Source organism: Ovis aries, chromosome 10, assembly GCF_016772045.2.
Source record: "Ovis aries strain OAR_USU_Benz2616 breed Rambouillet chromosome 10, ARS-UI_Ramb_v3.0, whole genome shotgun sequence".
Classification (NCBI taxonomy): domain Eukaryota; kingdom Metazoa; phylum Chordata; class Mammalia; order Artiodactyla; family Bovidae; genus Ovis; species Ovis aries.
Genome location: NC_056063.1, coordinates 24,477,773 through 24,503,786, shown reverse-complemented (window position 1 = coordinate 24,503,786; position 26,014 = coordinate 24,477,773). Strand labels below are relative to the sequence as shown.

General features: G+C 36.9%; 1 protein-coding gene across 9 annotated transcripts in view; it reads right to left on the bottom strand.

The window, feature by feature from the left end:
- Positions 1-6,977: 6,977 nt before the first annotated feature.
- Positions 6,978-26,014, bottom strand: part of TRPC4 (transient receptor potential cation channel subfamily C member 4) — a 212,039-nt gene continuing 193,002 nt past the window's right edge. For all 9 annotated transcript variants that reach the window (XM_060394387.1, XM_060394393.1, XM_060394392.1 and 6 more), the window contains 5 exons: positions 25,159-25,354; positions 22,260-22,454; positions 13,186-13,227; positions 12,973-13,062; positions 6,978-11,275 (listed from right to left, as the gene is read on the bottom strand). In XM_060394387.1, the coding sequence (XP_060250370.1) occupies positions 10,547-11,275; positions 12,973-13,062; positions 13,186-13,227; positions 22,260-22,454; positions 25,159-25,354 (1,252 nt within the window). In that variant the 3' untranslated portion in view covers positions 6,978-10,546. The remainder of the gene's footprint in view (positions 11,276-12,972; positions 13,063-13,185; positions 13,228-22,259; positions 22,455-25,158; positions 25,355-26,014) is intronic.

Sequence of the window (26,014 nt, the reverse complement as noted above, 5' to 3'; positions counted from 1 at the left end):
AGTCGTGTCCAACTCTTTACGACCCCATGAACTAACTGTAGCCTACCAGGCTCCTCCGTCCATGGGATTTTCCAGGCAAGAGTACTGGAGTGGGTTGCCATTTCCTTCTCCAGGGGAATAATAGCTAAAAGGTGGAAACAAATCAATGTCCATCAGCAAACAAATGAATAAAAACCAAATGTATATGTATACAATGGAATGTTACTTAGCAGTACAAAGAAATGAAGTTCTGATACATGTCATGAGCCTTGAAAACATTATGCCAGCTGAAAGAAGTCAGTCACCAAACACCAACTACATGATCAAATTCATATGAATTTCCAGACTCGGAAATTTATAGGACCAGAAAGGAAATTAGTGGTTTGCTTAGGGCTGGAGATGAGTGGGGTTGGAAGATAGGTTGGTGATAGCTAAAAGGTACGGTTTCTTTTATAAGTGATGAAAATTTTCTAAAATTGACTGTGGCAACAGTTGTACATTCCTGTGGATATACTAAAAACCATTGAATTTTATACTTTAAATGCATGATTGTATGGAATGTGCTTTTATATCTCAATAAAACTCTCAAAAAAGATAATTACTCAGTGATTAAGAATGGCCCCCAAATTTATTATAATTGAACACAAACCATATTCAGCTTTTTAAAAGATAAAATATAAAACTAATTAGAATTACATTGACTTGTTTGGTTTTAGAAAACTTGAAGAAAAATGACCCATTTATCACCTGCAGATAGGAGATTAGGCTATTTAAAACAATTAAGTGAAATCCTAAAAGAAATCCTTTTACAGAATTGAAAGGACTCACTTCCCTTTAATTTTGTAGTGCAAAATCTGGTGACTTTCATATCTCTTTCCATCTCTACAGCAAGAGAATTTTGTCATAACAAATCCTATAGGAAATTCTTAAATGACTTTCAGTTGTGCCCAGGATAAAAACCAACTTCTGAATAACTATTACTCATCTCTGAGAACTGGCATAGACAACCCTTGTCCCCTCTACCCATACTGGGCTTGATGCTCTCCCTAAATGCTCTCCAGAGACACCGTCATGCTCATCAGAATGAACTGTTATTTCCAGAAGATTAACTTTTTTTTAGTTCAGTGACTCTTGGTTTATCATTTTATTCTTAGTGTGTATTGCAATGTCTGTCACAAAATGTGTGCTTAATCAATGTTTTTGAATGAAGGAATAATTGTGACAAAAGGCCACAATATGAAGATGCTATTTGATCAGCATATCACCAATTAAATAATTTTTAGGCATAGAATAAAAAACCGTGTCTCTTCAGTATTTCTTATTACAGTTCTACCACAAAGAAAACTAAAATACATACCTCATTTAACAAAAATGTCTTTTCACATGACTTGCTGAATGTTGAATAAGAAATCCAGTCTATAAACCCCGACTGCTAACCACCAGCTGTATGAAGAACAGTAAAGTTACTAATATCTTACAATGTAAAACGTAAGTGAGATTTTCCAGACTTGATTTTGTGAGCTCCTCTGGAAACTGCAGGTCATCTTTTTATCCCTGTTGTCTGCCACGGGGCTGAATCTCTAATGGTGTGGAGGGGGGATAGGAAATGATAAAAAGTAAAAGCAAAATTAAAGATCTATTAATATATCACTCAATATCACTCAAGATGAATTGAGTTACAGTTTCTGACTTTGCTTTTGTAAAGCAGAAACTATGAATTTTATCGGAGGATTCCAATTGTTTCCCTGTTTATGTGATTCAGTTACTTGCAGTATTTCCTTTAGTGCGTGTGCATGCGCACTTAGCTGTGTCCAGCTCTTTGTGATCCATAGACTGTAGCTAGCCAGGCTTCTCTGTTCATGGAATTTTTCAGGCAAGAATCCTGTAGTGAGTTGCCATTTCCTCCTCCAGGGGACCTTCTTGACTCAGGAATAGAACCTGCAACTCCAGCGTCTCTTGAACTGGCAAGTAAATTCTTTATCACTGTGCCACCTGAGGGTCCCATATTTGCTCAGGCTTGCATTAGAAAGAAAAATTGTGATTTAGCCAAAATTCTGGTCCATATTTTTATAGTTATTAGTAATTTTTCTTCCTAATGCAAGTCTGAGAAATTAATTAAGATGAGAATTGTATACCACACTCAATCACTGAATCATTATTTTTTGTGTGCACTCAATTGCCTTGTTTAATGGGTCATATATATTCTCATGTACTTTTAATTTCATGATTCAAATTTTCCTAAATTTACGTTAATGAATCACCTTACTTTTTTATATTCAAATATTCTTTTTTGTTGTGGTGGTGCTCTATTAAAGCCCAAAAGAAGCATTAAAAAAAAAAAAGACTGGTAATTTTAATGGTACATACATACTAGCTTCAAATTTAGTGATTGTTTTTCAGGAAATAGAGGGTCAGGTAATATTTCAGAAACCCCAGCCTTTTTCAAACAACAGTTGGATTTCATGAATGAATGCATTTGAAAAATTTTCATGTTTCTAGTTTTCAATTTCATCACAGCAGTTTTTCTCATTCCTTATTGCTTCTTCATCTGATTCAGGAAGTTGGAAGAAATGCAATGAAACTGAAATAATTTGAGTTTTGTTTTTTCAAACTTCAGAAAAGATTGTGTGTAGTTTCTGAGTAACTAAGTCAGTTGTTATGTCATAAAAATGATTTACTAAGCTTTCTTTTTGTCACCTCGATTTCACTACCACCTGCAGGTTTACCCTCTGCAATCCTTTTCTTCATTTCTTCTCTATGTGATTGCATTCCTCAAGATGATTTCTTTTCCATAAATCTGAATATATGCTAAAGTACTCGGAAAAAATTAAGAAAGATAGTTTCGTTAAATATGAAACATAATTTAAAACATACCAGTATAAAGATTTGGGGGAAAAAAAACTGGAGAAGATCTTCATGATCTAGGCCTGCACAAAGGCTTCTTACAACTGCCATAAAACATAAGGCTGAAAAGTTGAACTTGATAAAAATTTTAAATTTTGCTCTGCAAAAAGCCCCTATTACGAGGGTTAAAAGATGACTTACAGATTGGGAGAAAATATTTGCAAAACACATATCTGTCAATAGAATGGCATCTAGCATATAAAAAGAACTCTGAAAAACATCAGCACTAAAAAAAAAGCACAAATAATTTCATTAGAAAACATACAAAAAAACATATAGAAGCTTTACTAAGATGACATACACATGGCAGATAATCACAAGGAAAGTTTTTCAACACATTGGTCATCGGGGAGTGCAAATTAAAACCACAATGAGATGTCATAGCACAACTATCAGAATGCATAGAATAAAAAATGGTGAAAACACCAAATACTAGCAAAAATGTGGAGAAACTGACCCACTCCTACATTGCTCGTGAGTACGGAAAACGGTATGGCCAAACAAGGATACAGGTTGGCTGTTTCTTATAGATTAAGCACGCAACTGCCATGCTACTCAGCAGTCACAGTCCTGGTCACACCAAAATCCGTTCATGAATGCTCATCGCAACTTTTTATTTGTAATAGAAAAAAACTAGAAACAGCCCAGATGCCTTTCAGTGGGTAAAATGCTAAACAAATTGTGGTACATCCACATCATGGAGTAAGACTCAGCAATAAAAAAGGAGCAAATTACTAATAGTGTAACAACTTGAATGAATCTTCAGAGAATTATGTTGAGTGAAATACACTAATCCCCAAAAGTTGCATATCATATGATTCCACATATATAACCATCTTGAAATGACACAATTATAAAAATGGAGAACAAGTTAGACTGTCAGGATTTGGAATTGAGAGGAGTTAGAATGTGGATGTGGTTAAACACAAGTGATACCAGACATCCTTGTAGCCATGAAAATGTTTTTAATCTTGACTATGGCTGTGGCTCCAGAAACATATACATGAAATAAAATTGTACAAAACTAAGTGCACACACAAGTCCACCTTCAAAAATCTGAGCAAGACTGGTGGATTATATCTATGTCAATATTATGCAGTATTAGACTACAGATTTGAAAGAAGTTTCTGTTAAAAGGAAAATGGATAATTTGTACATGAAATTTCTCTGTATTATTAATATTTCTTACAACTGCATATGAATCAATAACGATCTAAAATATTTTTAAGCTTTATTAAAAATAACCATTTTTAATGAAGAAATAACCATTCACTGAATATTTTATGGTGTCTTTATTTTTTTCCACATTTCCACTTTCCTATTTATTTGGTACTTAGAACTTTAGAAAGAGGATTTAGCATTATTTGATATTTTAGGGATTGATAGGAACATTTTCATCCAGAAACTTCAAATATCAGCAGATGAAGTCTGAATGAGTGAAATATACAACTTGTCACTTCACAGTGGCTATGAAAAAGTACTAACTTCTTGCCTTCTTCCAGGCCACAGGGCAGTTTGTATTGTGAATGGTGAAGCAACTCTGTGAGTTATTTCCTAGGAGTAAATTAAACCTCTCTAAATTAGTTAATGGCCTGAAAGGAAGTCAGTGCAGATAAACTCTTACTCCCAGAGTGGAGAAGCTGAATCATTATCTGCAGACTCAGGAAAAAGATCATATTTAAGGAAAAAGACATTTGATAAAACAATTAGACCTAAAGGAAACCATAAAAATGATAGAATTATTTAAAATCCTATATTAAAATTATTTAATAATGTTTTTAGTCCAATTATTATCCAAACCTGGAAGAACAGTATTTGGAAATGTTGGAGAAAGAGAAATATTAAGTCTCAAAGAATGAAACAAAGTCCAGGATGGATGAAGTTTAGGGAGTAGGAAAGAATGATGCTGAGAAATGATGCTGGTACCACCAAGTGGGGCCTCTTTACGAAGGTCTAGCTGTGGAATCTGCACTTAAACACCAGGGAGACAGCTCTGCAAGACTGAACAGAGGAGAGAAATGAGCATATTTGCCTTTCAAAACGCATCGTCCTCATCTCTCAAGTACTCCTCAAAATTTCACATTTGACCCAATAAGTAGCTCTTCTAAAGAGCCTTTAGAATAGCCTATGAATGTATTTCAGTAGGTAAAGCAACTACTGAGGGGCTTTCTTTGAATGGATTCAAATAGCTGTTATACTAAATGACTCTAAAAAGGCATCCATGATACCCTGTTTGATGAAAAACAAAGTCATAAGCTATAGGTATAGTATAATCCCATTCTTGAGAAAAACAATTAAAAAACATAATATGTACATATTTGTATGTTAATATCTTTGCAACAGCAAGGGAAAACATACAAAGAAGTAATCAGCAGTGATTCCAATTAGGATACTGGGAATCAAGAAGGCATGACAGACTTTAGTCCAGCCATATCAAAATTTCTGAGTACTCGAATACATAAACTTTACCTATGAAATTCAAATGAGGCAAACAAATGAACTGAGTGAATCAAATAGCACTATGGTCCAAAAGAACTGTAGTGCAAATTACAAATGCGAGCCGCACAGGTATTTTTAAATCTTCTGGTAGCTCCATTAAAAACGTAAAATAAAAACTAACTTCATTAGTACATTTTAACTCAGTGCATCCAAAATATTATTTCAACATGTAACCAATACAAATATTAATCTTTTGCATTATTTTATACTAAGGCTTTGAAATCTGGTATGTGTTTTACACCTATAGCCACATTTCAAGTACTTAATAACTATAGGTGGCTAGTCGCTACCGTATTGGACAGGCTAGCTCTAATGGAAACTAATGGTTCTGCTGCTGGTGAATTTTACTGGCATTGATGTGAGAGCTTCACTGTTCTGTCAGTTCAGTGAGTTCATAGTCATGTCTAGCCCTGGTCCCATGGTCTTGATCTTGATTCCCCTTCATGTTTCCCAGCTCCATCATTTTTCAGTTAATATTAGTTGATACACTTTATTATTAATATTACCAGTGTGCATATAGAATTGTCACATAATCTACAGGTTGAAATGAAAGTACTGAACAGTGTATTTTTGAAAAACAATAAGAAATCAGTGTTTTAAAAAAATCTGTGACTACAATTCTGTAGGGATAAAAGTGTAATATGATATTAACTCAAAATTTTAGTCATAGAAAATTTGAACAACTATAAATATTTCCTACTGAAGGAGAGGGCAAAGAAAACCAAATTCCACAAAAATAAAGATGCATTCATACATTTATGACTTCTCAGAATGTCTAGATGCAGGGTTTTTTCTTGAAGTTCCAACTTAGCCACTGAGTAACTTGGTAAATTTGGAAAATTGCCATAAATGTCCTGAGTTTCTCCAGTTATATACTGAGATATTATTTAACACGGTTTTCAATTTTTTAAACTATATAAGCTATATAAACAAAATACATTTTAACATATTGTAAAATAATTAGGATAACATTTTTTGGAGTTCAGTTTGAGGAGACTGACAGCTATATTAAATTTCTAAATTCTGCAGTTACTAGAAGTTCTTAATTTTGGAGATTATAAGAAAAAAACACAATAAAGCTAAACTGAAAAAATAACTGTCAAAGTGGTGAAATATACAAGTAAATTAGGCTTTTAAAAAATCTGAGTCATTTTGAACATGTTTATAAAGATACATGGGTAGTTTTTGCTAGGTTGTTTTGGGGTTATTACCTAAACTGTTAAAACTGGCAGGTGTCTAAAATGTAGAAGATTCTGCTGCAGACACAATGCATAAATAACTGAGAATGAACATATTTCAGTGCTTGATGTCTGGTCTTCAATAGTCATGAGACTGCACAATCACTCAATTAATTTACACAATTATTCAGGATTATTGAATAGTAGAAGAGTGCGTTTTTAGGTTACCTACATTTTAGGTTATCTATATTCCTTAACACATTAACTGAAAATTTGACTGCTTCTTTCAGAATAATATGATGTTTACCAACCTTAACTCTTCATCAAATTTTTCTTTGCACTACCACAGTTAATCAAGAAATTTCATTGTTTGAAGTGTGTTGGGTTGCTGTCCAGGTCAAGGCAAGAAAATGAGTATGCTTTTGCAGTATTTTAATTGCCAGCCCATAAATAAAATATCTAATTTAAGAAATTTTGATATACAAATATCCAAGTTATGAAACAGTTACATTTTGGGGAGGATTATCACTTTGAAAAATAATTCATCATTTTACAAAATAATTCACCACCGTTATCTTTTTTTTCCACAGTCAGTTCCCTACCAAAGTTAATATAGATTTATTTACACAGATATTTTCGAGAATACATCTATCACAAACAGTGAGGTACATCTTTATAGCATTCTTTCTTGTAAGGGGTTTTTTACAAACATATCTATGGTAGGTGAAGTCTTATGAATTGAACCAAATTCTATTAAAGTTCTATTGAATTTTCTAGGTCCTCTTTCACCCAGCCCTGCCAATAAATAAATAAATAAAGGTGAGCAATAAGAGGATCCCGAGGGCATGAAATACAAGAAACATTGTTTTACACAAATTAAAGTGTGATGTCAAACCTCTCTCTGGTGTTTAGAAGTTCATTGATAGAAATATGAATAGAAATCAAAAGAAACCACAAATTACTCACTTTAAAAAAAAAACCTCAAAAATACATCATCCCTTTATTTTGAAGTCCTATTTTTCTCTGATCATTTCTTATTCTTTCCCTACTGTTCCTGCTTATTAATGCCACGTAATATTGCTACATATTTAGAATAATCTCCAATTCTAGGATAACCAGTACAAGCAATATCCAGTATTTTGTTTAAACCCATAAATACCTCTGTCAGTGACATCTGGGAGTTGTTAGAAACCATGATTTTTGGAACACTGAAAAGCAAGGTGTTATGTGCTCCGAAGGTCCTCTGTTATCACCATGTTCACCTGTAAAACATCAGCCCCCTAACCTCTGATATAAATAAGCTACTGGGAAAAATTTTTGGTCACTTTTATTGTTGGTGGTGTTACTAGAAGGAACAGAGGAAATTTGAACTTAAATTTCCGGTGAAGACTGTATCATAGTGATACGTACATATATGATCTTAATGGTCGAGGGAACACACACACAAAAAACAGAGACAGCAAAAAAGGAATCACTGAAAAATATCACAAGTATAGAGACTAGTACTATGATTCCCCTGCTGCTCTATGTCTGACTTTGAACATTCGAGGATTCCACTATCTCCCAGGGCTTATTCTGAGTTCTAGCCTACTTGAGCTAAAGGTGTTGTTGAAGTCAGAACATTCATTAGGCTTATTGTGTCACTCTAAAGCTCCCTGACCCACTCCTCAATCCCTCAGATGAAATCCAGATTTAGGAATGCTCAGCATCTTAGTGCCTCTCGCTTTCCTATAAACTAAAATCTAATATTCCAGGTTGAATTCCGACAGCCCCTAAGAAATCGATTTAAAAAAAAATCTACCATCTTCCATCATGTAATTGTCAAAGAGTCAAATCAATTTCATCTTTAAATTTGTACCTTCCTTTGGCTTTACAAAAGGGACACACATTTATGGAGTTTATTTAGCTCATTCGCTCCCAAACTTCAGCATTTCAGAAGTGGCCACAGTAAACTCCGTGTGTGCACATCATTTTGCTTGGCCTTCGTTAGTGTTCTGAGAGGCAGTGTGGTAAAACAGTTAAGGGCATGACCTTCAAGGACTCCTCAGAGCTTCATTTCTGGCTGTGAACTTCAGCTTAGTTATTGCCTGCCTCAATTTCCTCATCTAAAGAAGTGGGGATCAGAATAGGAGCTATTTCAGGGGTTGTCATGAGCAGTACATGTGTTTTAATACACACATAGCACACAAAACAGTGGCTGACATTGCTATTTGCTGTTAGTTCTTATTTTGATGTGCAGGGATCAGAAACTGGGTTTTGTCATACTATGAAGTTTTTATATGTATGTGTTAATTGCTCAGTCATGTCCAACTCTTTGTAGCCTCATGGACTGTAGCCCACCAGGCTCCTTTATCCATGCAATTCTCCAGGCAAGAATACTGGAATGGGTTGCCATTCCCTTCTCCTGGGATCTTTCTGATCCAGGGATCGAACCTAGGTTTCCCGCATTGCAAGCATATTCTTTATCATCTGAGCTACCTGCTTTTGGTCAATGCTAAATCATATATGATTTACCTAGTTCATGGAGGTAATTTTTGATGAAACAAACTCAGCATGTTTCTGTTGATTTGAAATAAATGCTAATTGCATGTGGTGAGGAAACATCTATTTCCATGGTGGCTTAGATAGACACAAGTTATATAATCTAAACTTAAAGAAGTTGCCAGCACCTTTTTTGGTATCAGGTAAAAACACTTCTTTTTCAGTAGCTCAGTAAATGAGGATGCTGCTGCTGCTGCTGTTAAGTTGCTTCAGTCGTGTCTGACTCTGTGCAGCCCCATAGACGGCAGCCCACTAGGCTCCCCTGTCCCTGGGATTCTCCAGGCAAGAACACTGGAGTGGGTAGTAAATGAGGATAATATAAGCTAAATTACCTTGGAAACAATAGAAGAAATACCTAATTAAGAGCGGTCACTGTAGGGAAAACTATATATCTATTCCTACTGCTAAAATTAATAGTAATTTTAGAGTGATTTTAATTTTAAAGAAATACTAGTCACTGGGGGAAAGTAGAGGAAACTACTAGGTTTTTGTACGTCTTTTGAATTATGTTGCACTGGTTAAAAACAGGATGTAACTTTGCTTAGGTTTAGATTATTAGAAAAAATTCATTTTCACCTGAATGTTATGAACCTGCAATCATCTTGCTTTGTTTAAGATGTTGTACTTTGTTATTTTTTTCTGGCACTGAGATCTTTGGCCACATTTTTGAAATTCTCTTTATTCACAAAGCCTCATACTTATATAATTTGCAGGTGAGACTGAAAAAGGTCATTAAAAAACAAACTTAAGAATTATTTTCTGACAAAACATTAAAAATCATCAACATGTATTAAGGACAAACATTTCTTCTACCTACTGAGAGCAAAAACTGGACACCATAAAACTCTAGAACGTATACCTGACTTTCATTTTAAGAGCTCGATCTTGATTCCATGAGGAGACTTGTTTACTTAAACTATGCATGATATTTACATGTTCTTAAGAAATAATCGGATAATATTTGTGTTTTAAAGCCAAACTTTCTGGCTTGGTGAAAAGTCCTTGATGAGTAACCATCTCTAGGGACCCTGAAAAATTATGAAAAGCTCTACTATTTCAGCTACATTTTTTTTGCATATAAAAATATCTTATTATAGGAGTCAACTACCACCTGTAGTAAGTTGCTTTTGTTTAAATTGAAAAAGAGCTAAAAATTTCCTGTGGGTTATCGCAACAGTACAAGAATACAAGGTGGATTTATTTATTAACAACAACAACAACAAAAATTGTAAAACAAATTGTGAAAGCAAAAGCGGGTAACAAAACAAGGGTTTGGGATAGCCTTTGCCTTATTTAAACATGACACGGTTAATATGCCCCAGTTGATAAATGCTGTAAAGTGGAAGTTAGCATTGGCTAATTCACTGATAAACATCTCCCCCCACCACCCAGCTCACTATGGAAAATGTGTGTTACGGATGAGAAACGCTTCCTCGGGTCAAGTATCACAACCTTGTGGTCACATAGTCTTCGTGGGTGACGGTGTCTGTGAGGTTTGCATCATAGTCTACACTCGAGTCCTCCTCTTTCGCGTGTTTCTTCTCCTTTGGTATGATGGGAACCGTGTCCTCCACCACCACCTTCTCTGACTTGAATGAACACACTCTCTTGCTCACCTGTACACCCAGGGAGTCTGTATTTCTTTCTCGATGATCTACCAATATACACTGTTCGCTGAGCCCCGGGATGTTCAAGTCACCCCGTGAAGCTAGAGCTCGGGACTCCAGCTGGATGCTCCTCTCCAGGGGTCCTTCAGCTTGTTGACGGGCCACCCCTTCTGAAACGGAGAAGATCTGGTTTGCATTTCGCTCGGCGGCGGCGTGTTGTTTCGATCGTCTGTGAAACAACCCAAAGTGTCTGATATCCGTCACAAAATTCACTTTTCTCTGCTTCTCCCTCGGGGGCTCCTGCACCACGAGGGCGGAGCCGTTGCTGATGGTGTGTCGTTCCGCGGCAATTGCCGCCGACCGCGGGTGAATGAGGGTGGTCAGGTCGAAGAGGCTGAAGTTCTTTTTCTTGTCCTTGCTGCTACCCTCGTTATCACTCTTTTCATCCGAGTCTGCAGAGTTAGAAGACTCCTTCGTGCCCTGGGCAGACTGGACCGTGGAGAGTTTGCTTCCTCTTAATAACCCCAGGACTTCAAAGCGGAAGCTAGAAATGTCTTGCTTGAGTTCCTAAGTGAAAAGGAAAATGATGAAATTAGTTCGTGACCTAAACAAATAAACGTTTCTGCTGCTGCTGCTAAGTCGCTTCAGTCGTGTCCGACTCTGTGCGACCCCATAGACGACAGCCAGGAAGCTGTTATTTGCTCATTTCACATATGGATCTGACACGTCTTCACTCGTTTCTGGGAGCTAGGAGTCCCCTCGGCTGTGGTTCCATTTAGAACGGTCAGTTCTCTCCACTGCACTTGTATCTATTTGATGTCTCCTAATTCTCCTATCACAGTTCTGTAGAAAGGAGGAGACTTCCTAAGGTTGATGTAAAAGAAAGGGTAAGAGTTTTCTTTCCCATCGCTCTGTAGCAGGGGATGCTGGGTTTCTTTGGGACTACAGTTTCAAATACTTTCTCTCCAAAATATGCATCTGCTTTCAGGTCATCTCACATTCTCTCAGGGATGTAGGGGTTTGTTTGTTTTATCAAGATTTTGAATATTGGAACATTTTGGTGTCCACAGGGATATCTAAAACTAAATAATTAAAGTGGAGTCTACCCTTCCAAGAGTTGGCAGTTACTTTCAATCGTTTATTACCCTGGAGCTGATTTTTTCTCAACATCTGGGTCAGCCACTAAATCCTGGGAATTGGTGAATAGACAGCATTTCCTAGATTCATCCCTTCATCCTTTTGGACAACCGAATTCTCAGTCCTAACCTGCTGGTGGGCTTTGGGGTGGCCTCCTGCCTCCAACCCATCACTCTAAGTGTCAGGAATCATTTAACTCCAAAATTTGGATGTTGTGGCTACAGAGAACATTTTGGATCCTAGTCAACTATTAACCTGTGCTTTGTTTTGCAATTTATCTCTCTTCTTACCTAATTGGCTGCTTATATTTATTCCCTGTCAAGCCTACTGTTTTTCTTTGTCATAGTCTCCTATAGGGTTTTTTTTATATGTTTCTTTTGTTTTTGCCTATAAGATCTTATTGACTTTTAGTCAGTTGTCCAAAATCCCTGGAGCTTCCTTGGTGGCTCAGACAGTAAAGAATTTGCCTGCAATGCAGGAGACCCAGGTTCTATCCCTGGGTCTGGAAGATCCCCTGGAGAAGGGAATCATTACCCACTCCAGTATTCTTGTCTGGAGACTTCCTAACAACCCATGCAGAGTAACAAAGGCATTTTATACCATGAGATAAGAACTATGTATTTCACGTATTCTACCTTTTTGACTCTGATAGAATTAAACAACAACAACAACAACTCAGGGAGAAAAACTACATTTGTGAGCTCCAATCAAGCTCAAACCTTAAATTTTCCTCTAGCAAAGTCATGCAGAACACAAAGAAGGTTTTTTGTTGTGTTCAGACCATTGGTTACTAAATGTTTCAGGGTTAGAAATCAAATCAAAGTTTAAAAAAACCTGTGGCTGAGATCAGTAATCAGAATGCCACAAGGCACTAGGATTTTCTCTGTCCAAATAAGTCTCCTCGATCTTTCAGATTAAGTCTGTTTGAATGCAGTGTATTTTGGAAAGAAATTTTACCACTTAAAAAAAATAATTCAGTAGGGCTTGAATTAAAAAAAGAAAAAGAAGAAGACAGAAAGGCTTGCTCGGAACACACGACCCCCATTTCCAGCTCTGAGTTAAAATGGGCTGCCCTGCTCCACACTCTGTAGAATCCACCTCTTAGTGACAAGGATGAAAGTGGTTACCTTAAAGTTCTCCTCTGTCAAACCTTCCTCAGTTTTGGCATCTCTAATCATTGCGGCAACGTATCGCTTTACCAGGTTCCTCATAACTTCCTGAGGCATTAGAAAATGAGAGAATTGCTCTTCAGTGCATAAATATGATCTCTCCAGAGTCAGTTCAAAAGAGGGGATTGTGCTTTATTTTAGTGTAGGTTGCAAGATATAAAAATAACTTACTTGATACTGGTGATGTCTTCTCAAATTATCAGCAGCTCGCCTCTAAAAAAGAAGGGGACAGTTACCTTTCAGTTACAGTCATATTTTACCATTCTGTAAAGTAATTCCTGGTTCTTTTAATTAAGGATATCATTCCCCTCATTTCTGCAAAGTGGGAATTTTACTGGGCAAGGGACAACAGCTAGAGAGAGCGCCTTACTCGAATCAAAAGAATGAATGAACCAAAACAACACAGTGCAAGGCTATAATTCCTATGGTACTTAATATATAGAATAATTAAACAATGATGGCAAGATCGTTCTTTTAATATAAGATTAGGAGAATTAGGTCATCATAGTTGGTGTGTACTCCATTTGAAACGATGCTAAGAGACACAGGTTGGAGGTATCAAACACAAATTAAATGTCAAATATTAAAATTTGATAGACTGAAAAGGTAGTGTTATAACAATCTGAAGGTCAACATAGTCACATTAAGAATTTAGCCATGATATACAATGTGTAATCAGAAACACTGTTAGACAATGAATTCCCCAATACTTAATTTCAAGCAGATATACATCAAGAGGAAATTGCTGTTTGAATTAGATGGTTGAATTTATCAAAATAAAAGATTCTGCTCAAAGATAGGGTTCATTAATTTTTTAAAATAAATGTAAGTCCCTGCTATCATTCTGAAGGGATCAGAATGTTTTGGGAGCAGAGCTTGGGTTAGCATGGAGCAATGATTATGGAGTATAAAACAGAGAAAGATGTTTAATGACTAAAAACGTCTATTGTAAATTGAGTTAAATAATAAATGATAAAGTATATATTTTCAGGTTTCACTAGTATTCTAAAGATGCTAGAAAAAAACCTAATACAATCTTAATTTTATGCGTGTCAAATATCAGCATTGATTCTTAAGGAAGAAAACTGGCCAAAGTAGTGTAAAAACAAGTATACTTCTATTACAAAGAAATGAATTTGATAAATTGTGAAAAAGCAAAAGAGATAATGTATCTTGGGTTTAAATAAGTCTTTTGATCTTGTTCCCTAGTAAATACTTAATCAGAGGCTGATAAAATGGAATTTTGAAAAGAGTTGTGCATATATCACTGTGAAATGATACTAGAAAAAAAATCAGACAATTTAAAAGAAACTCCTTTTCTCTGTTTAAGGTAAATAGGGGAAGTTGGCATTTTTGTTGGCCTTTAGAATGGATTTGTGTTTCATGACTGTTAGTGACTTTCAGAAACAGATGAGACAATGCTTCACTTTGTAAAGGCCACTAATGATTGGAAAACCATTCAATTTTACATGACTCTTAGGAAACAGATTTTCAAATGATTATGGTATTAATTATAGGACTGGGAAATTTGAAACTTCATACAAAATTAGAACATCTTCAAAAAAAAAAAAAAATGTGGGAACTTTATGAATGGGCCACAAGATGGAGGTATGTGACTCCTGTTGAGAAACAGATCAGCTGAAATCTAAGGGAAAAAGCACTTCTGGGAGGAAACATGCCTTCCAGATCTCCTTGACTTTAAGAGAACACAAAGACTTTGAGTGTGAATGCAGCTGTACACTAACTTCTTTAGCACTCTCATTGGAAACATTGTACAGGAGATCATATTCGATGATTTAAGTAAATAGAAACACTGAATTTAGTACAGAATTTAGTAGACTCAATTTTTATTATCTTGGGGCTCTATAACATTTCTCTAGTTTAGTCGTTAAAAAGCCAATTAAAATAGTCAGAAAGTAGTTTGAAGCCATGATTTAAATTTAAATTTTCTTAAAGTAAAACTAAAACTAAGGATGACAGAATCAGAGAATTATGAATAATAAGTGAAAACTATCATGATGCCTGGGCTTCCTTGGTGGCTCAGATAGTAAAGAATCTTCCTGCAATGAGAGAGACATGGGTTCGATCCCTGGGTTGGGAAGATCCCCTGGAGAAGGGAAAGGCTACCCACTCCAGTATTCTGGCCTGGAGAATTTCATGGATAGAGGAATCTGGTAGGCTACAGTTCATGGGGTCACAAAGAGTCAAACACCACTGAGTGACTTTCACTTTTCACCTTATTTTAATACTAAAAAGAGCACAACTGTCTTCCCTTCTGTAGAAACTCACTCATATAGGAAATTTGAAATTGTAATTCAAATACAAAAAGATCAAAGATCATACTTTAAAAGATAATTCCAGATTTATTTTTCTGGAAAAATTATTTTTTGAATTTTAAGCAAAATAGTCTGGCAGAAAGAAAGAACATAAAAAATTTTACTGTGATAACTATCAGGAGTTATTCAATATCATAACCCAAGTTTACAGTTAATTGTTTTTGCCAACCAATCTGTTTCCACACCTAGATGGTCATACTATAAAACAGTCTTTAGTCTTGTGAGATTATATCAGCCAATTGAACTTCAGTAACCTAGGAAGGTAAGAATGGATGCAGTCAACCATCTTCTGAACACTAAAAACAAAATGAAAGAAATGAATTCACCAATACTTATTGACCATTAATTACTATTATGAGATTAGGAGTTCCAAAGATCTTATTTTCAAAGACACAAGACTTCAATCCATAATGTAGGCATTCTTTGCCATAAACATAATGATAATTTTTGGAAACTGGTGACATCATTTACTGCTTATAAAATAGAGCTGCCACCAACAGTACCATGTTTGCAACCCCTTTGTTGGGTAAAGTTCAGCTGAACTTCAAAAGGATTTACTCTATTATCACTGGAAATGACCAAGAATAGAATGGACCAATTTGTGTTTATAAAAGCAGTATAACAAAGGCCATTTCATTTAAAAAGTACCTAAGTGCGTAAGAGGTAGTGAGTTTTTTTTAAGCTAGTCATGTTAAACTTTGATAAAGTGATCTGCAATGACTAACGGTTCTCTATTTTTTATAAAAGAAAACTAATGACTAGGTAGAATGACAGCATGGTAGACCTGTTGGGAATAAAGAAATTTTCTGTGAATGAGTTCATGCTACTGAGAAATTTCAGTGGTAAAGAATCCGCCTGCAGTGCAGGAGACTGGGGAGACCCGGGTTCCATCCCTGGGTTAGGAAGATCCCCTGGAGAAGGAAATGGCAACCCCCTCCAGTATCCTTGCCTGGGAAATCTCATGGACAGAGGAGCCTGGCGGGCTACAGTCCATGGGGTCGCAAAAGAGTCGGACACAACTAAAACAACAACGAAAAATCTGTGGAATTGCATTTGGCAGCTTTTTCTAAAATAAATTAAGTTGATTTGCTGTTATGTTGAAGATAAGAAAAATGGGCCATATGATGGATCAGGAATCTTCCTTCCTTGACTGGATGTCTAGGAAAATTATTTTCGAGAGAGATGTGCACTTTAAGATGGGAGTTTTCTTGGCGAATTCTACCCAAAGTCTGGCAAGGTGTAGAGAATGTTCCTTGGCAGGATGGCTTTCTATGCAAGTGCCCAGGACACACCGGCTGCCATCTTGGCAGACCTCTTCCTTTCCAAGTTCCTCCTGATTTGTTAGGACAAGACAATGGCAGTATTTGGATCACAGAGATAATGATAAAGGAAAGGATCAGCTAGTGAGAAAAAACCTTTGCTACACAGAGATAACTCTGATTTCAACAGAAGTGTCAGGTTGCTTTAGAGCAAGCAGAGCTCTGCAGCTCTGAAAGAAAGGGCTCGAGGGAATTCGTGGTAACATTTTCTCACTCTCTATCTCTGCTTCTCTCCGGGTCCACACAGTGGAACGTCAGGCTCGCTTCACCAAGCTCGGTTCCCTACAGTCCATTGTCAGCGCTGTTTTCTCTCATTCCCACTCTAGTTTGGCTCTATCACTGATTTTAAGCCCATGAATTATGCCTTTTATTCTCTGTTTTGCTCAGTGAATCCCTAAAGAGGGGCAACTGTCTGTACTCTTATTTTAAAAAAAAAAAAGTGAAAAAGCAAGGGGTCGCTGCAGGCTATGATCTCTCTGTAGAGATGGCAGTGTGGTTCATTTCCTGATGGGTATACATATTGTTCTCCATAAACACACTTTCTAAGCATATAAAAGCAAATGATATAAAATGCTGAAGGTTGCCTTGTCCCAGCAAGTATTCAGGATCTCACTCTTGAAATACTGAGAAGAAATTCAGTCCTCTAGATTCCCACTTGGGAAAGAACATTTAATTAAAATGTCTTGGCAAATCTTACCACAGTAGATTAGGAATTCACAGGTACCCATGGGTGAACACGGTCATATCTGTAACATTTGTTGGTAGGCATACAGAAAGTCATGAAGATTAAGGGGAAATACATTTTAATGATTCTCATTTTTAAAAAAATGAGTTCTGAAAAGCAAGGGCTGTTAGCCTTTGTCCTTTAGTAATGATAGGTGTATTAACCTAGTCACTTGTCCAGATTCCCAAGCAGTGACTTAACTGAATATATTTCTGTGGCAACTGGGCAGGCATGAGGAAACCATCTGCAGTCCCAGAGCTGAGTGATGCTAAGTGACCCTAACAGAGATGGTGTTTCATGTTCTCCTCACTAGCTGCCCCAGAGAAAACGAGAAAGTGGAAACAGAACTAAAGAGGTTAAGATCATTTTTTAATGATTTGGTTAAAAAGACCTAGTATTTTTTTGGTTCAATACATTGCCAACTTAAGTATTCTGTTTGGAAACCTGTCTATAGCATGAAAATTGTTTCATATTAATTAAACCCTGGAGAAGTCTTATTGCTCCAATATCTTTTTGCTTGAATTAAGTAATCTAGACCTCTTGGACAACCAATGCAAACAATGGCTTTTAGTTTAAAAAGCTGAGCTAGATGCCAGTGCCTTTTTAAACAGGAATTTCTAATTAAAGTTACAAGCTGGAAGTGCTTGTTAAAATGGAAATCTCTGATGATTCTAGGACACACTAAAGTTTGAGAACCAGTGTTTTAACACCGAGAAGGGTATTTGCTGATAAAATGTGTTAAAATTCGACTGGTAAGAGAAAAACCTATACTATAAAGCCAGAAGCTATAAAATGTTGCTTAATTTATGATTATACTTTCAATAGGCTGCCTCCTTGGTAGGATTTTCTTGATTTCCCAGAAACAAGGCATCTCTCCTTCCTGGGCTTGCTTCCCAAAAGTGTTGCTCAATGAAGCATTTCTGCTTCATTTCTGCTTTCTCCCATAAAACATTCCAAATGAAAGGCTAATTTACCTGGAATTCCTAGTCACCCATAAAAGGAAGTCCAAAGATTAAAAAAAAAAAAAAAGTTAATGTGTTTTCAGGGCTAGTCTAATATCAGCATTACCCAGAGGCCATACAAGATAAGATCACCAATGATGGACTCCTAGACCATGGCCAATCAGTAGCCCTCAGAGCATGCAGGGGTTTCATGCCTGAAGGGAAGGAGCAGCAGCGTGACATTCAGGTGGCTGCTGGTTACAAAAGTATGCAACTCACAAGTGGGACGGTTTAGAGAAAATGCCTCTGAGAATGCATAAACTCTACCACCCAGTCAGCTTCAAAATTCTGATTCCAAAATGTGAATCAAGAAATAAGAGCAGAAGATAGTCCAGCTTGTAAACCAAGGGCTTTGGGAGAGGGGAATCTAAAAGACAAACAGTGGTGGGATCTGCAAAAGCTGTTGAGAGAAACCAAAAGATGGACATGCATGGAAGGTATTGTGGAAGGTCATCAGCGTTCCCAGGAAAGCGAGAGAGGGTGATGGAAAGCTTGTGGGAACAGGAACACTAAGACCCATTTTTTTTCCCCCAGCTCTGTCACCTAAAACACTGCCCAAGGTAAAAGAGCTCTTTTTTCTAAAAGGAAATAGTTGAGCTAATTGATTTCTAAGGTCCCTCTGAAATGTCAAGCAATCTTCTAAGCTTTGTTACACAAAGTGACTGCCAACAGTACTTCAAAGTCACCTTTTAGTTAATGGATGTGTCTATCTCCTCATCTTCATCTGTCTACACAATGGACTATCAGGTGGATTAACCAAATTGAAATGAATTCACAGCACTCCCTTTTGGAATTACTTTCTCATTTAGCTCTGTGCTGTGCTCAGTCGCTTCTGACTCTTTGCGACCCCATGGACTGTAGCCCACCAGGCTCCCCTGTCCATGGGATTTTCTAGGCAAGAGTACTGGAGCGGGTTGCCATTTCCTTCTCCAGGGGATCTTCCTGACCCAAGGATGGAACCCAGGTCTCCTGCACTGCAGGTGGACTCTTTACCATTAACTCCTCCATTAATATCATAACTTTATTAATTTTTATTTACCTTATGGTTTTCTTTACAAATAATACATATGACCTATTTCCATCTAATATCTAAATGTATAAAACTCAACTAAGAGTACAAAAACCAAGATACGGCCTTCTCCTTCTGGAAGTGCAGTCTAGACAAAAGTAAATGTATAGCATTGAGTTTGATTAGGTTGGTGCTTGTCCAAAGCATCAGCTTAGCAGAGAAGAGGCAGGATTGAGGACAGGATGAGAATGGAGAGAAGAGAGACAACTCCCAATATGGGTGCAGTTTTGTCATAAATTCCCAAAGCACAGGATATCCATTACCAAAAGTTAAGAAACTACATGGCTAGGGAAAAGAGAATGGTTTGAGGTCAGAATTAATGGTGAATTATCTTGTTGTGCATCAACTTGGATCAAAATATTCAAATTTAGAGATAGAGACAGAAATAGAAATGAGCTTTTCTGACAGGAATGTATAGAGGAGAATGTTCTTTCACTTATGCCATTTACCTTTTGAATCACTGCTTTCATAGGAAAGCCCAAGTCAATGTTAAGCTCCTCTTTGCATCTAAGAAATGATGGTGATGTAGTCCTAAAAATATGTCAACAGTGGGAGGATTCTGGGGGACGGGAGAGAGAGCTGGAAGTCAAATTCTTAGAGTGGTCCTCCATTATTTTGGTGGCTGCACAGATGGATCTCTTAAAATATTAGAGCAGGGCCCTGTATTTTGTTGCAAGTTCCATGGCATCTTAAAACCCAAGATTCCTTCTGCTATAGCCTAAAGTTAAAATATTAAAGACAAATTTCTTTTGTGTACGGCTTTTATTTTGGGTCCCAGAAAGTCTTCTTCAGTTGAAATACTGCTATGAGAGAAAGCATAATAAGGTAGTACTAATAATTAATATATTTTGGAGGACTGATTAAATCAATTTCTTACCAATTTTAAGAATAACATGAGAAAAAGGACAAGTCTATTTTGACATGGAAGGGAGGCAGCCAGAGTTTGGCATCTCTGAAATCTTTTTCTGTTTTTCTCAGGAAAAACATGACTTACTTCCCGTGCTGTTCTCATGACATCATGGATATAACTACACAGTCATGTTAAATACATCATGTAACACGTATTATAGTAAGATATTCTCATATTGTGTCTCTCACATTAAAATCGAGGCCCTCAAGAATGGAAACCATACCTTCGTATACCTCTGCCCACCTCTAATTACTAACTCATCTCCTGGTATGTGGAAAATGTACAGTAATTGCTTGTTAAATCCAAATCATTATATTTATTTTACAACCATATTTTTCAATAAATTCAACTTATTTTTAAGAGAAAAATTAAAAAATCAGTGATAAAATCTATGAATTAGTATGAGGATTGAAAGATAAGTCTTCATCATAATCTGACTTCCATTTCCAAGATCAGACAGATGCCCAAATTCCAAGTTCATGGAGTGATGGTTTCTAGGAAAGACTATAACTGCCTCTCCTAACTACCCGTTTGCTTTACTTCCCTGCCTGTCAATTTCTCTTTAGAATTAGAGATGACAGGACAATCGATGCCACTTTCAGGAGAGAAAGAACCGCTCAATGCTGAGAACAATGCCTGGTAGGCAATGAAGTTCATCAGTAAGAAGGATCACTAAGGGCATAACTAGCAGTCACAAACTCAGTTAAATAAAATTAAAAATGAGTTAATTCTTTAATTAAATGACTGACATCACTTGATAATTCTAACAGAAGGGCATATTAGAATACTTCCACGGCAATTTCTCTGAGAATACCCAAGTGACTACTGAATGCTACAGTATCAATTTCTAAAACATCACTATGAGAACTTTGAAAATGAGGAAACTTGAGTGAGAAAGAAATGAAGAATGACTTGTGTCAGTGGTTTGGTTGGAAAAGTTTAAATCCATGGCTTTTCTATTGGAGTTGTTTGAGCTCTTGCTTTCCAATACGAAAGAAATGTCCTTAGGGAAGTATAATATTCCAGTATAACAGGGGCATGGCTCTGCATAGTCCTATATTTTTTTACAAACACAGCTTCTTGGTATTGAATATAACTGGGGGTGGAAGCAAAATGTTGAGCAACTGAATAGATTCTGAAATCACTGCGCTTGAATATGGGACAGCATTTTTAAGTTATAATAGTTGTTCAGTCACTGAAATGAAAACTTTTTGTCAAGCATTCTGTGTTCTGTGCAGGGGTGTCTGTTAGGCAGTGAGAATATGAGGTGATTGAAACAGACAATTCCCTTACAATCCAGAGAAACAAACAATGAATCAGTCATGCTGAAAGTAACCTGAGGTTATAATTCTGAATAGAACTAGAAATTAATGGGCTAGTTTCCCGAACCTTGAGTGCTGGGTCTAGGAAATGTACAATGTGGTTCATATTAAAGTAATAGTGACCACCCTCAGTGGAGGAAACGGGTCTGTTAAACCATAGTGAACCACAGTTAATCAGGCAGTTTCTGAGACATAATGTTGTTATTTTTAGTCACTCAGTCATGTCCAACTTTTTGTGACCCCATGGACTGTAGCCTGTGAGGCTCCTCTGTCCATGGGATCTCCCAGGCAAGAATACTGGAGTGGGTTGTCATTTTCTACTCAGGGGATCTTCCCTGCCCCAGGGATTGAACTTGTGTCCCTGTGTCTCCTGTATTGCAGGCAGATTCTTTACTGCTGAGCCACCAGGGAAGCCCCTTAGACACAATAACTGTGGAATAGATGTTCACTGAATGCAACCAATGAGAACAAAAAGGCTAAAATGCAGACATATTCATAAAGAATGCAAACATACTCAAGTGCACACACACACAAAACAGCAATACCAACAGCCTGTGGTCTTACCCCTATTGTTCCAAAACTTTCTGGCTTTCTTCTCATCTTTTTCTTGCACAGGTGTGTCCATATCCATTTGATCAGGTACCAGAGAGACTTGGGGCTTGGGATGACATTGAAGGGGGTAGGAAGGGTACCTCCTTCTTCAAAATAACTCATCCAAAGCTTTGTTCTAGCAAATTTCCATTCTATATCCGCATGGTCCTGAACAGGAGAAAATGACAAGCGCTGACAGGTTTCTTAATAAGGTGAGGTAAACCTCACAGAGAGACTGTAGCCTGACTTTGGAGTGGCTCTTGGAACGTTAATACTTTAGACAATGGCTTAGCCTAAAAAGGACTCACAACTCTCTTGTCACTTTTCATCCTTTCCTCTTCTAGGAAACAGAAAGCTAAAATAATTCCATGTTAAAGAGACTGGAGATGAATGCCCTGAAGATGAACCTTCATTTCTCATGCATGTAGGCTTACATTAGCTCAGTTTCATTAGATTCTAGCCTCAAGCAGGGCTTTATGTCTTCCCAAGGCCTTGACACCTTGCCTAGGTAGATGCCCACGGCTCATACTTCTGTTGTTTTCGGGAAAATTCTTACTTGATATGTTCCCATTTGAATAAACCTTGTCCACCTTTAAGCAACAGGCATAAATTCAGCAGTTCCTCAAATATACAACAGGCCTTTGACACAGCATTGAACCTTGACATAACCTTGGCCAAACAGTACCAGATAAGAGTATGTCTAGTGACCACCCACAAGCCTGAGGTATTCTCCCTGATTGTTTATTAATGATTTCACTTTGTTAATTGCCTGGAAAAACTTAGGAACATTTGTGGCAATTAGATATGGGGCAGTCAGTCTCCTCTTAAATTAGCCACAAATCTTATTTAAGCAGAAAATCTGGAAAGTAGGAGGTGGCAGAAACTGGGCATACATACAAATTCAAAATAGATCATCTTAACCCGTTAATATTGGGTTGGCCAGAAAGTTTGCTAGGGTTTTCTTGCATGATGCTATGGAAGAATCCGAATGAACTTTTTGGCCAATCCAATATTATTTTTAAAACCCTCGCGTTTTAGAGTAGGAAAAATTAGACTATGCTTCATTCTAATATTTCTAAATTGCTGTGTGCTGATGAGTGCATACATTGTTTGCATACATTTCTCCTCTGAATAATGTGGATTTTAGTCTAAACACTGGACAGAGTGTGCTTTCAACGGGCTTCACCATGTCTAGAAAATGCATGGTCTTCATTGTTTCTTAGCAGACATCTGATTGGATGAATGGATAGATAGATCCTCAGAAGCTGTAGCTTCCCTCCCTTTGTCTCTTCTCTCCCATTCCTATCTCCTTCCCTATCTTTCTAAAGAAGCATTAATGAAGGGAAGTAGATACTGTTTGCTGTAGCCATGGAGAGTAGAAATGAGTAAAATAAATGAGGTCATAAAAAGGCAGTCACACAAGTGAAATGTTGGCCTGTGAGTAGTTTCTGCTCCTTCTCATTCCCAGGGAGTCACAAGTTAAGGATTATCCCGACTTCATTATGTTCTGTTACTGCGGTCACAAAGCAGACTTTTCCTTAGCTCAAGGCTTGGGATTCTGAAACGGTCTGTAACAATATTAAACCATCTAGTGATTGGAAAAACTGAAGGTAGAAAGTTCCAGGCTAGTGTCATCACTGCTACTCATCTTGCCATTGTTGTTGCTTAGTCACTAAGTTGTGTCTGACTGTCTGCAACCCTCCAGGCTCCTCTGTCCACTGGATTTCCCCGGCAAGAATACTGGAGTTGCCATATCCTTCTCCCGGGGGTCTTCCCAACCCAGGGTTCAAACCCACTTCTCCTGCATCTCCTCCAATGGCAGGTGGATTCTTTAGCACTGCACCACCTGGAAAGCCCTGGGCCTAAGTATATCCAGTGGGAATACTTCAGTCTGGGAATTCGTAAATAAAATTCATTTATTCTTAATGTCTTAGGCAGGTTTTCATCTGTGACAGGCGTCTTGCTTCCATAAAGAGAGTTTAATTAAAATTAGGAGTGCTGTTTCTAAAAATAACAATAATGACATCCCAGAGAATTAGCAATAGACTCAAAGATGCAATATAATTGCAGTTATTTATGGAGTAAATGGGCAACCTATAGTTATTCTTATAAGATGCTACTTGTCTAAAGTATACATATGAAAGTCTTAAGATATATATTTAAGTCTTAAGATATATATTCCAATACAGATTTGTTCTATCACTGTTTTTAATGGCCACAGACACAGATCACTAGTATGCAAGTTCAAAGGGATAAAGGGCTTTGTTGTTCTTATTCATTGCAATATTTCTAGTTCCTAGGACCATCCCTGGCAACAGAATAAGAGCTTAATAAGGTTTTATTGAATGAATGAATAAATAAGCTAAGCTGTTTGCACTCTAGAGTTTCAAATAAACACGTATGGTATTGTATATTCTGCTGCAGCATCCAGTGTTACTCCTCAATGACTCTTTTCTGGGCTTTAAGAAACAAAATCCTGTGCTTTTTCACTCAGCTTCCTCTCTGGGCTAGCACTTGTACCTTGCAAAGCTGGTATGAGTTTGCTTTTATGAAGATTGTAGATTAGACGGCGAGAGAATGCAAAACCCAAAGGGCATTATATAGAGATGAGTTGCCTGTTCATAGCCCATACCTCACCTATTGCTCGCCATAGCCAATGATTGCCTCGCAGGTTAGATTTAGTATAATCACATGTAATATGAAAAATTAAATTAGTATATAGCCAAGTATGGTAAGAGTGCTTATAAATATCACATTGTCCATTTATAATTCTGATTTGTTTCATTCATAGCAGTTACAGATTGTATTACCAATTATAATAGGGTGGAGTATAACTAACAACACATTCTAGGAGGGGAGTGATTCAACTTACAGCAATAAGTTGGTAAGAATTATTCATCATAGCTATTAACATGTTAAGCAGGACAACCAGAGAGATGACGTTGTATGTCCCAAACATGGTGGCCCCAACAAACTCGGTGAATTCGTGCTGTGCTTTGACATTGGTCACATATAAGTTGATAAGCCCAAATATTGACCAAAACAGGGACTGGAGTGTCTCAAATAACCTGGAATAAAGATAAAATGACACTAATAACTATATTAATAGAACAATTATACAGTAAGATTGAATGGTAGAATATGGTTACTATTAGGTTATGTTTGATTAATTTAAAATAAGCTTAATAAAAAGAATCCAATAATACTGTTTCCTTAATCTGCACAAATGTGTACCTAACTTTCCCTAGAGCTTTGAAAGCTATTTAGTTTCCTGGACTACCGATGACAAATCAGACCTGTAGCCTGTTTCTATATCATCTTGAGTTAATTGTTTTTACTTTTTCAAATGGTAAGAAAAAAATCAAAAGAAGAGTGATATTTCATGACATGTGAAAATTTTAAATGAATTAACATTTCAATGTGCATAAATAAAGTTTTATTGAAGCACACCCATACCAACTCATTTATCTACTGTCTACAGTTTCTTTTCTGTTACGATGGCAGAGGTGACTAATTGCAACAGAGAACAGATGGCCTACAAAGCCTAAAATATGTACTACCTCTCCTTTTCATAACAAGTTTGCAAACTTCTGTCCCAAGGCACCGAGTGACAGTTGACAAATTATAGATCCTTAGGCTTAGTCTTTGAAAAATATAAGTACTTTTACCTGATTTTTCCTTTTTGATTATAAAAGGACTAAAATAGTGTTATCACTATGGATTTCCAC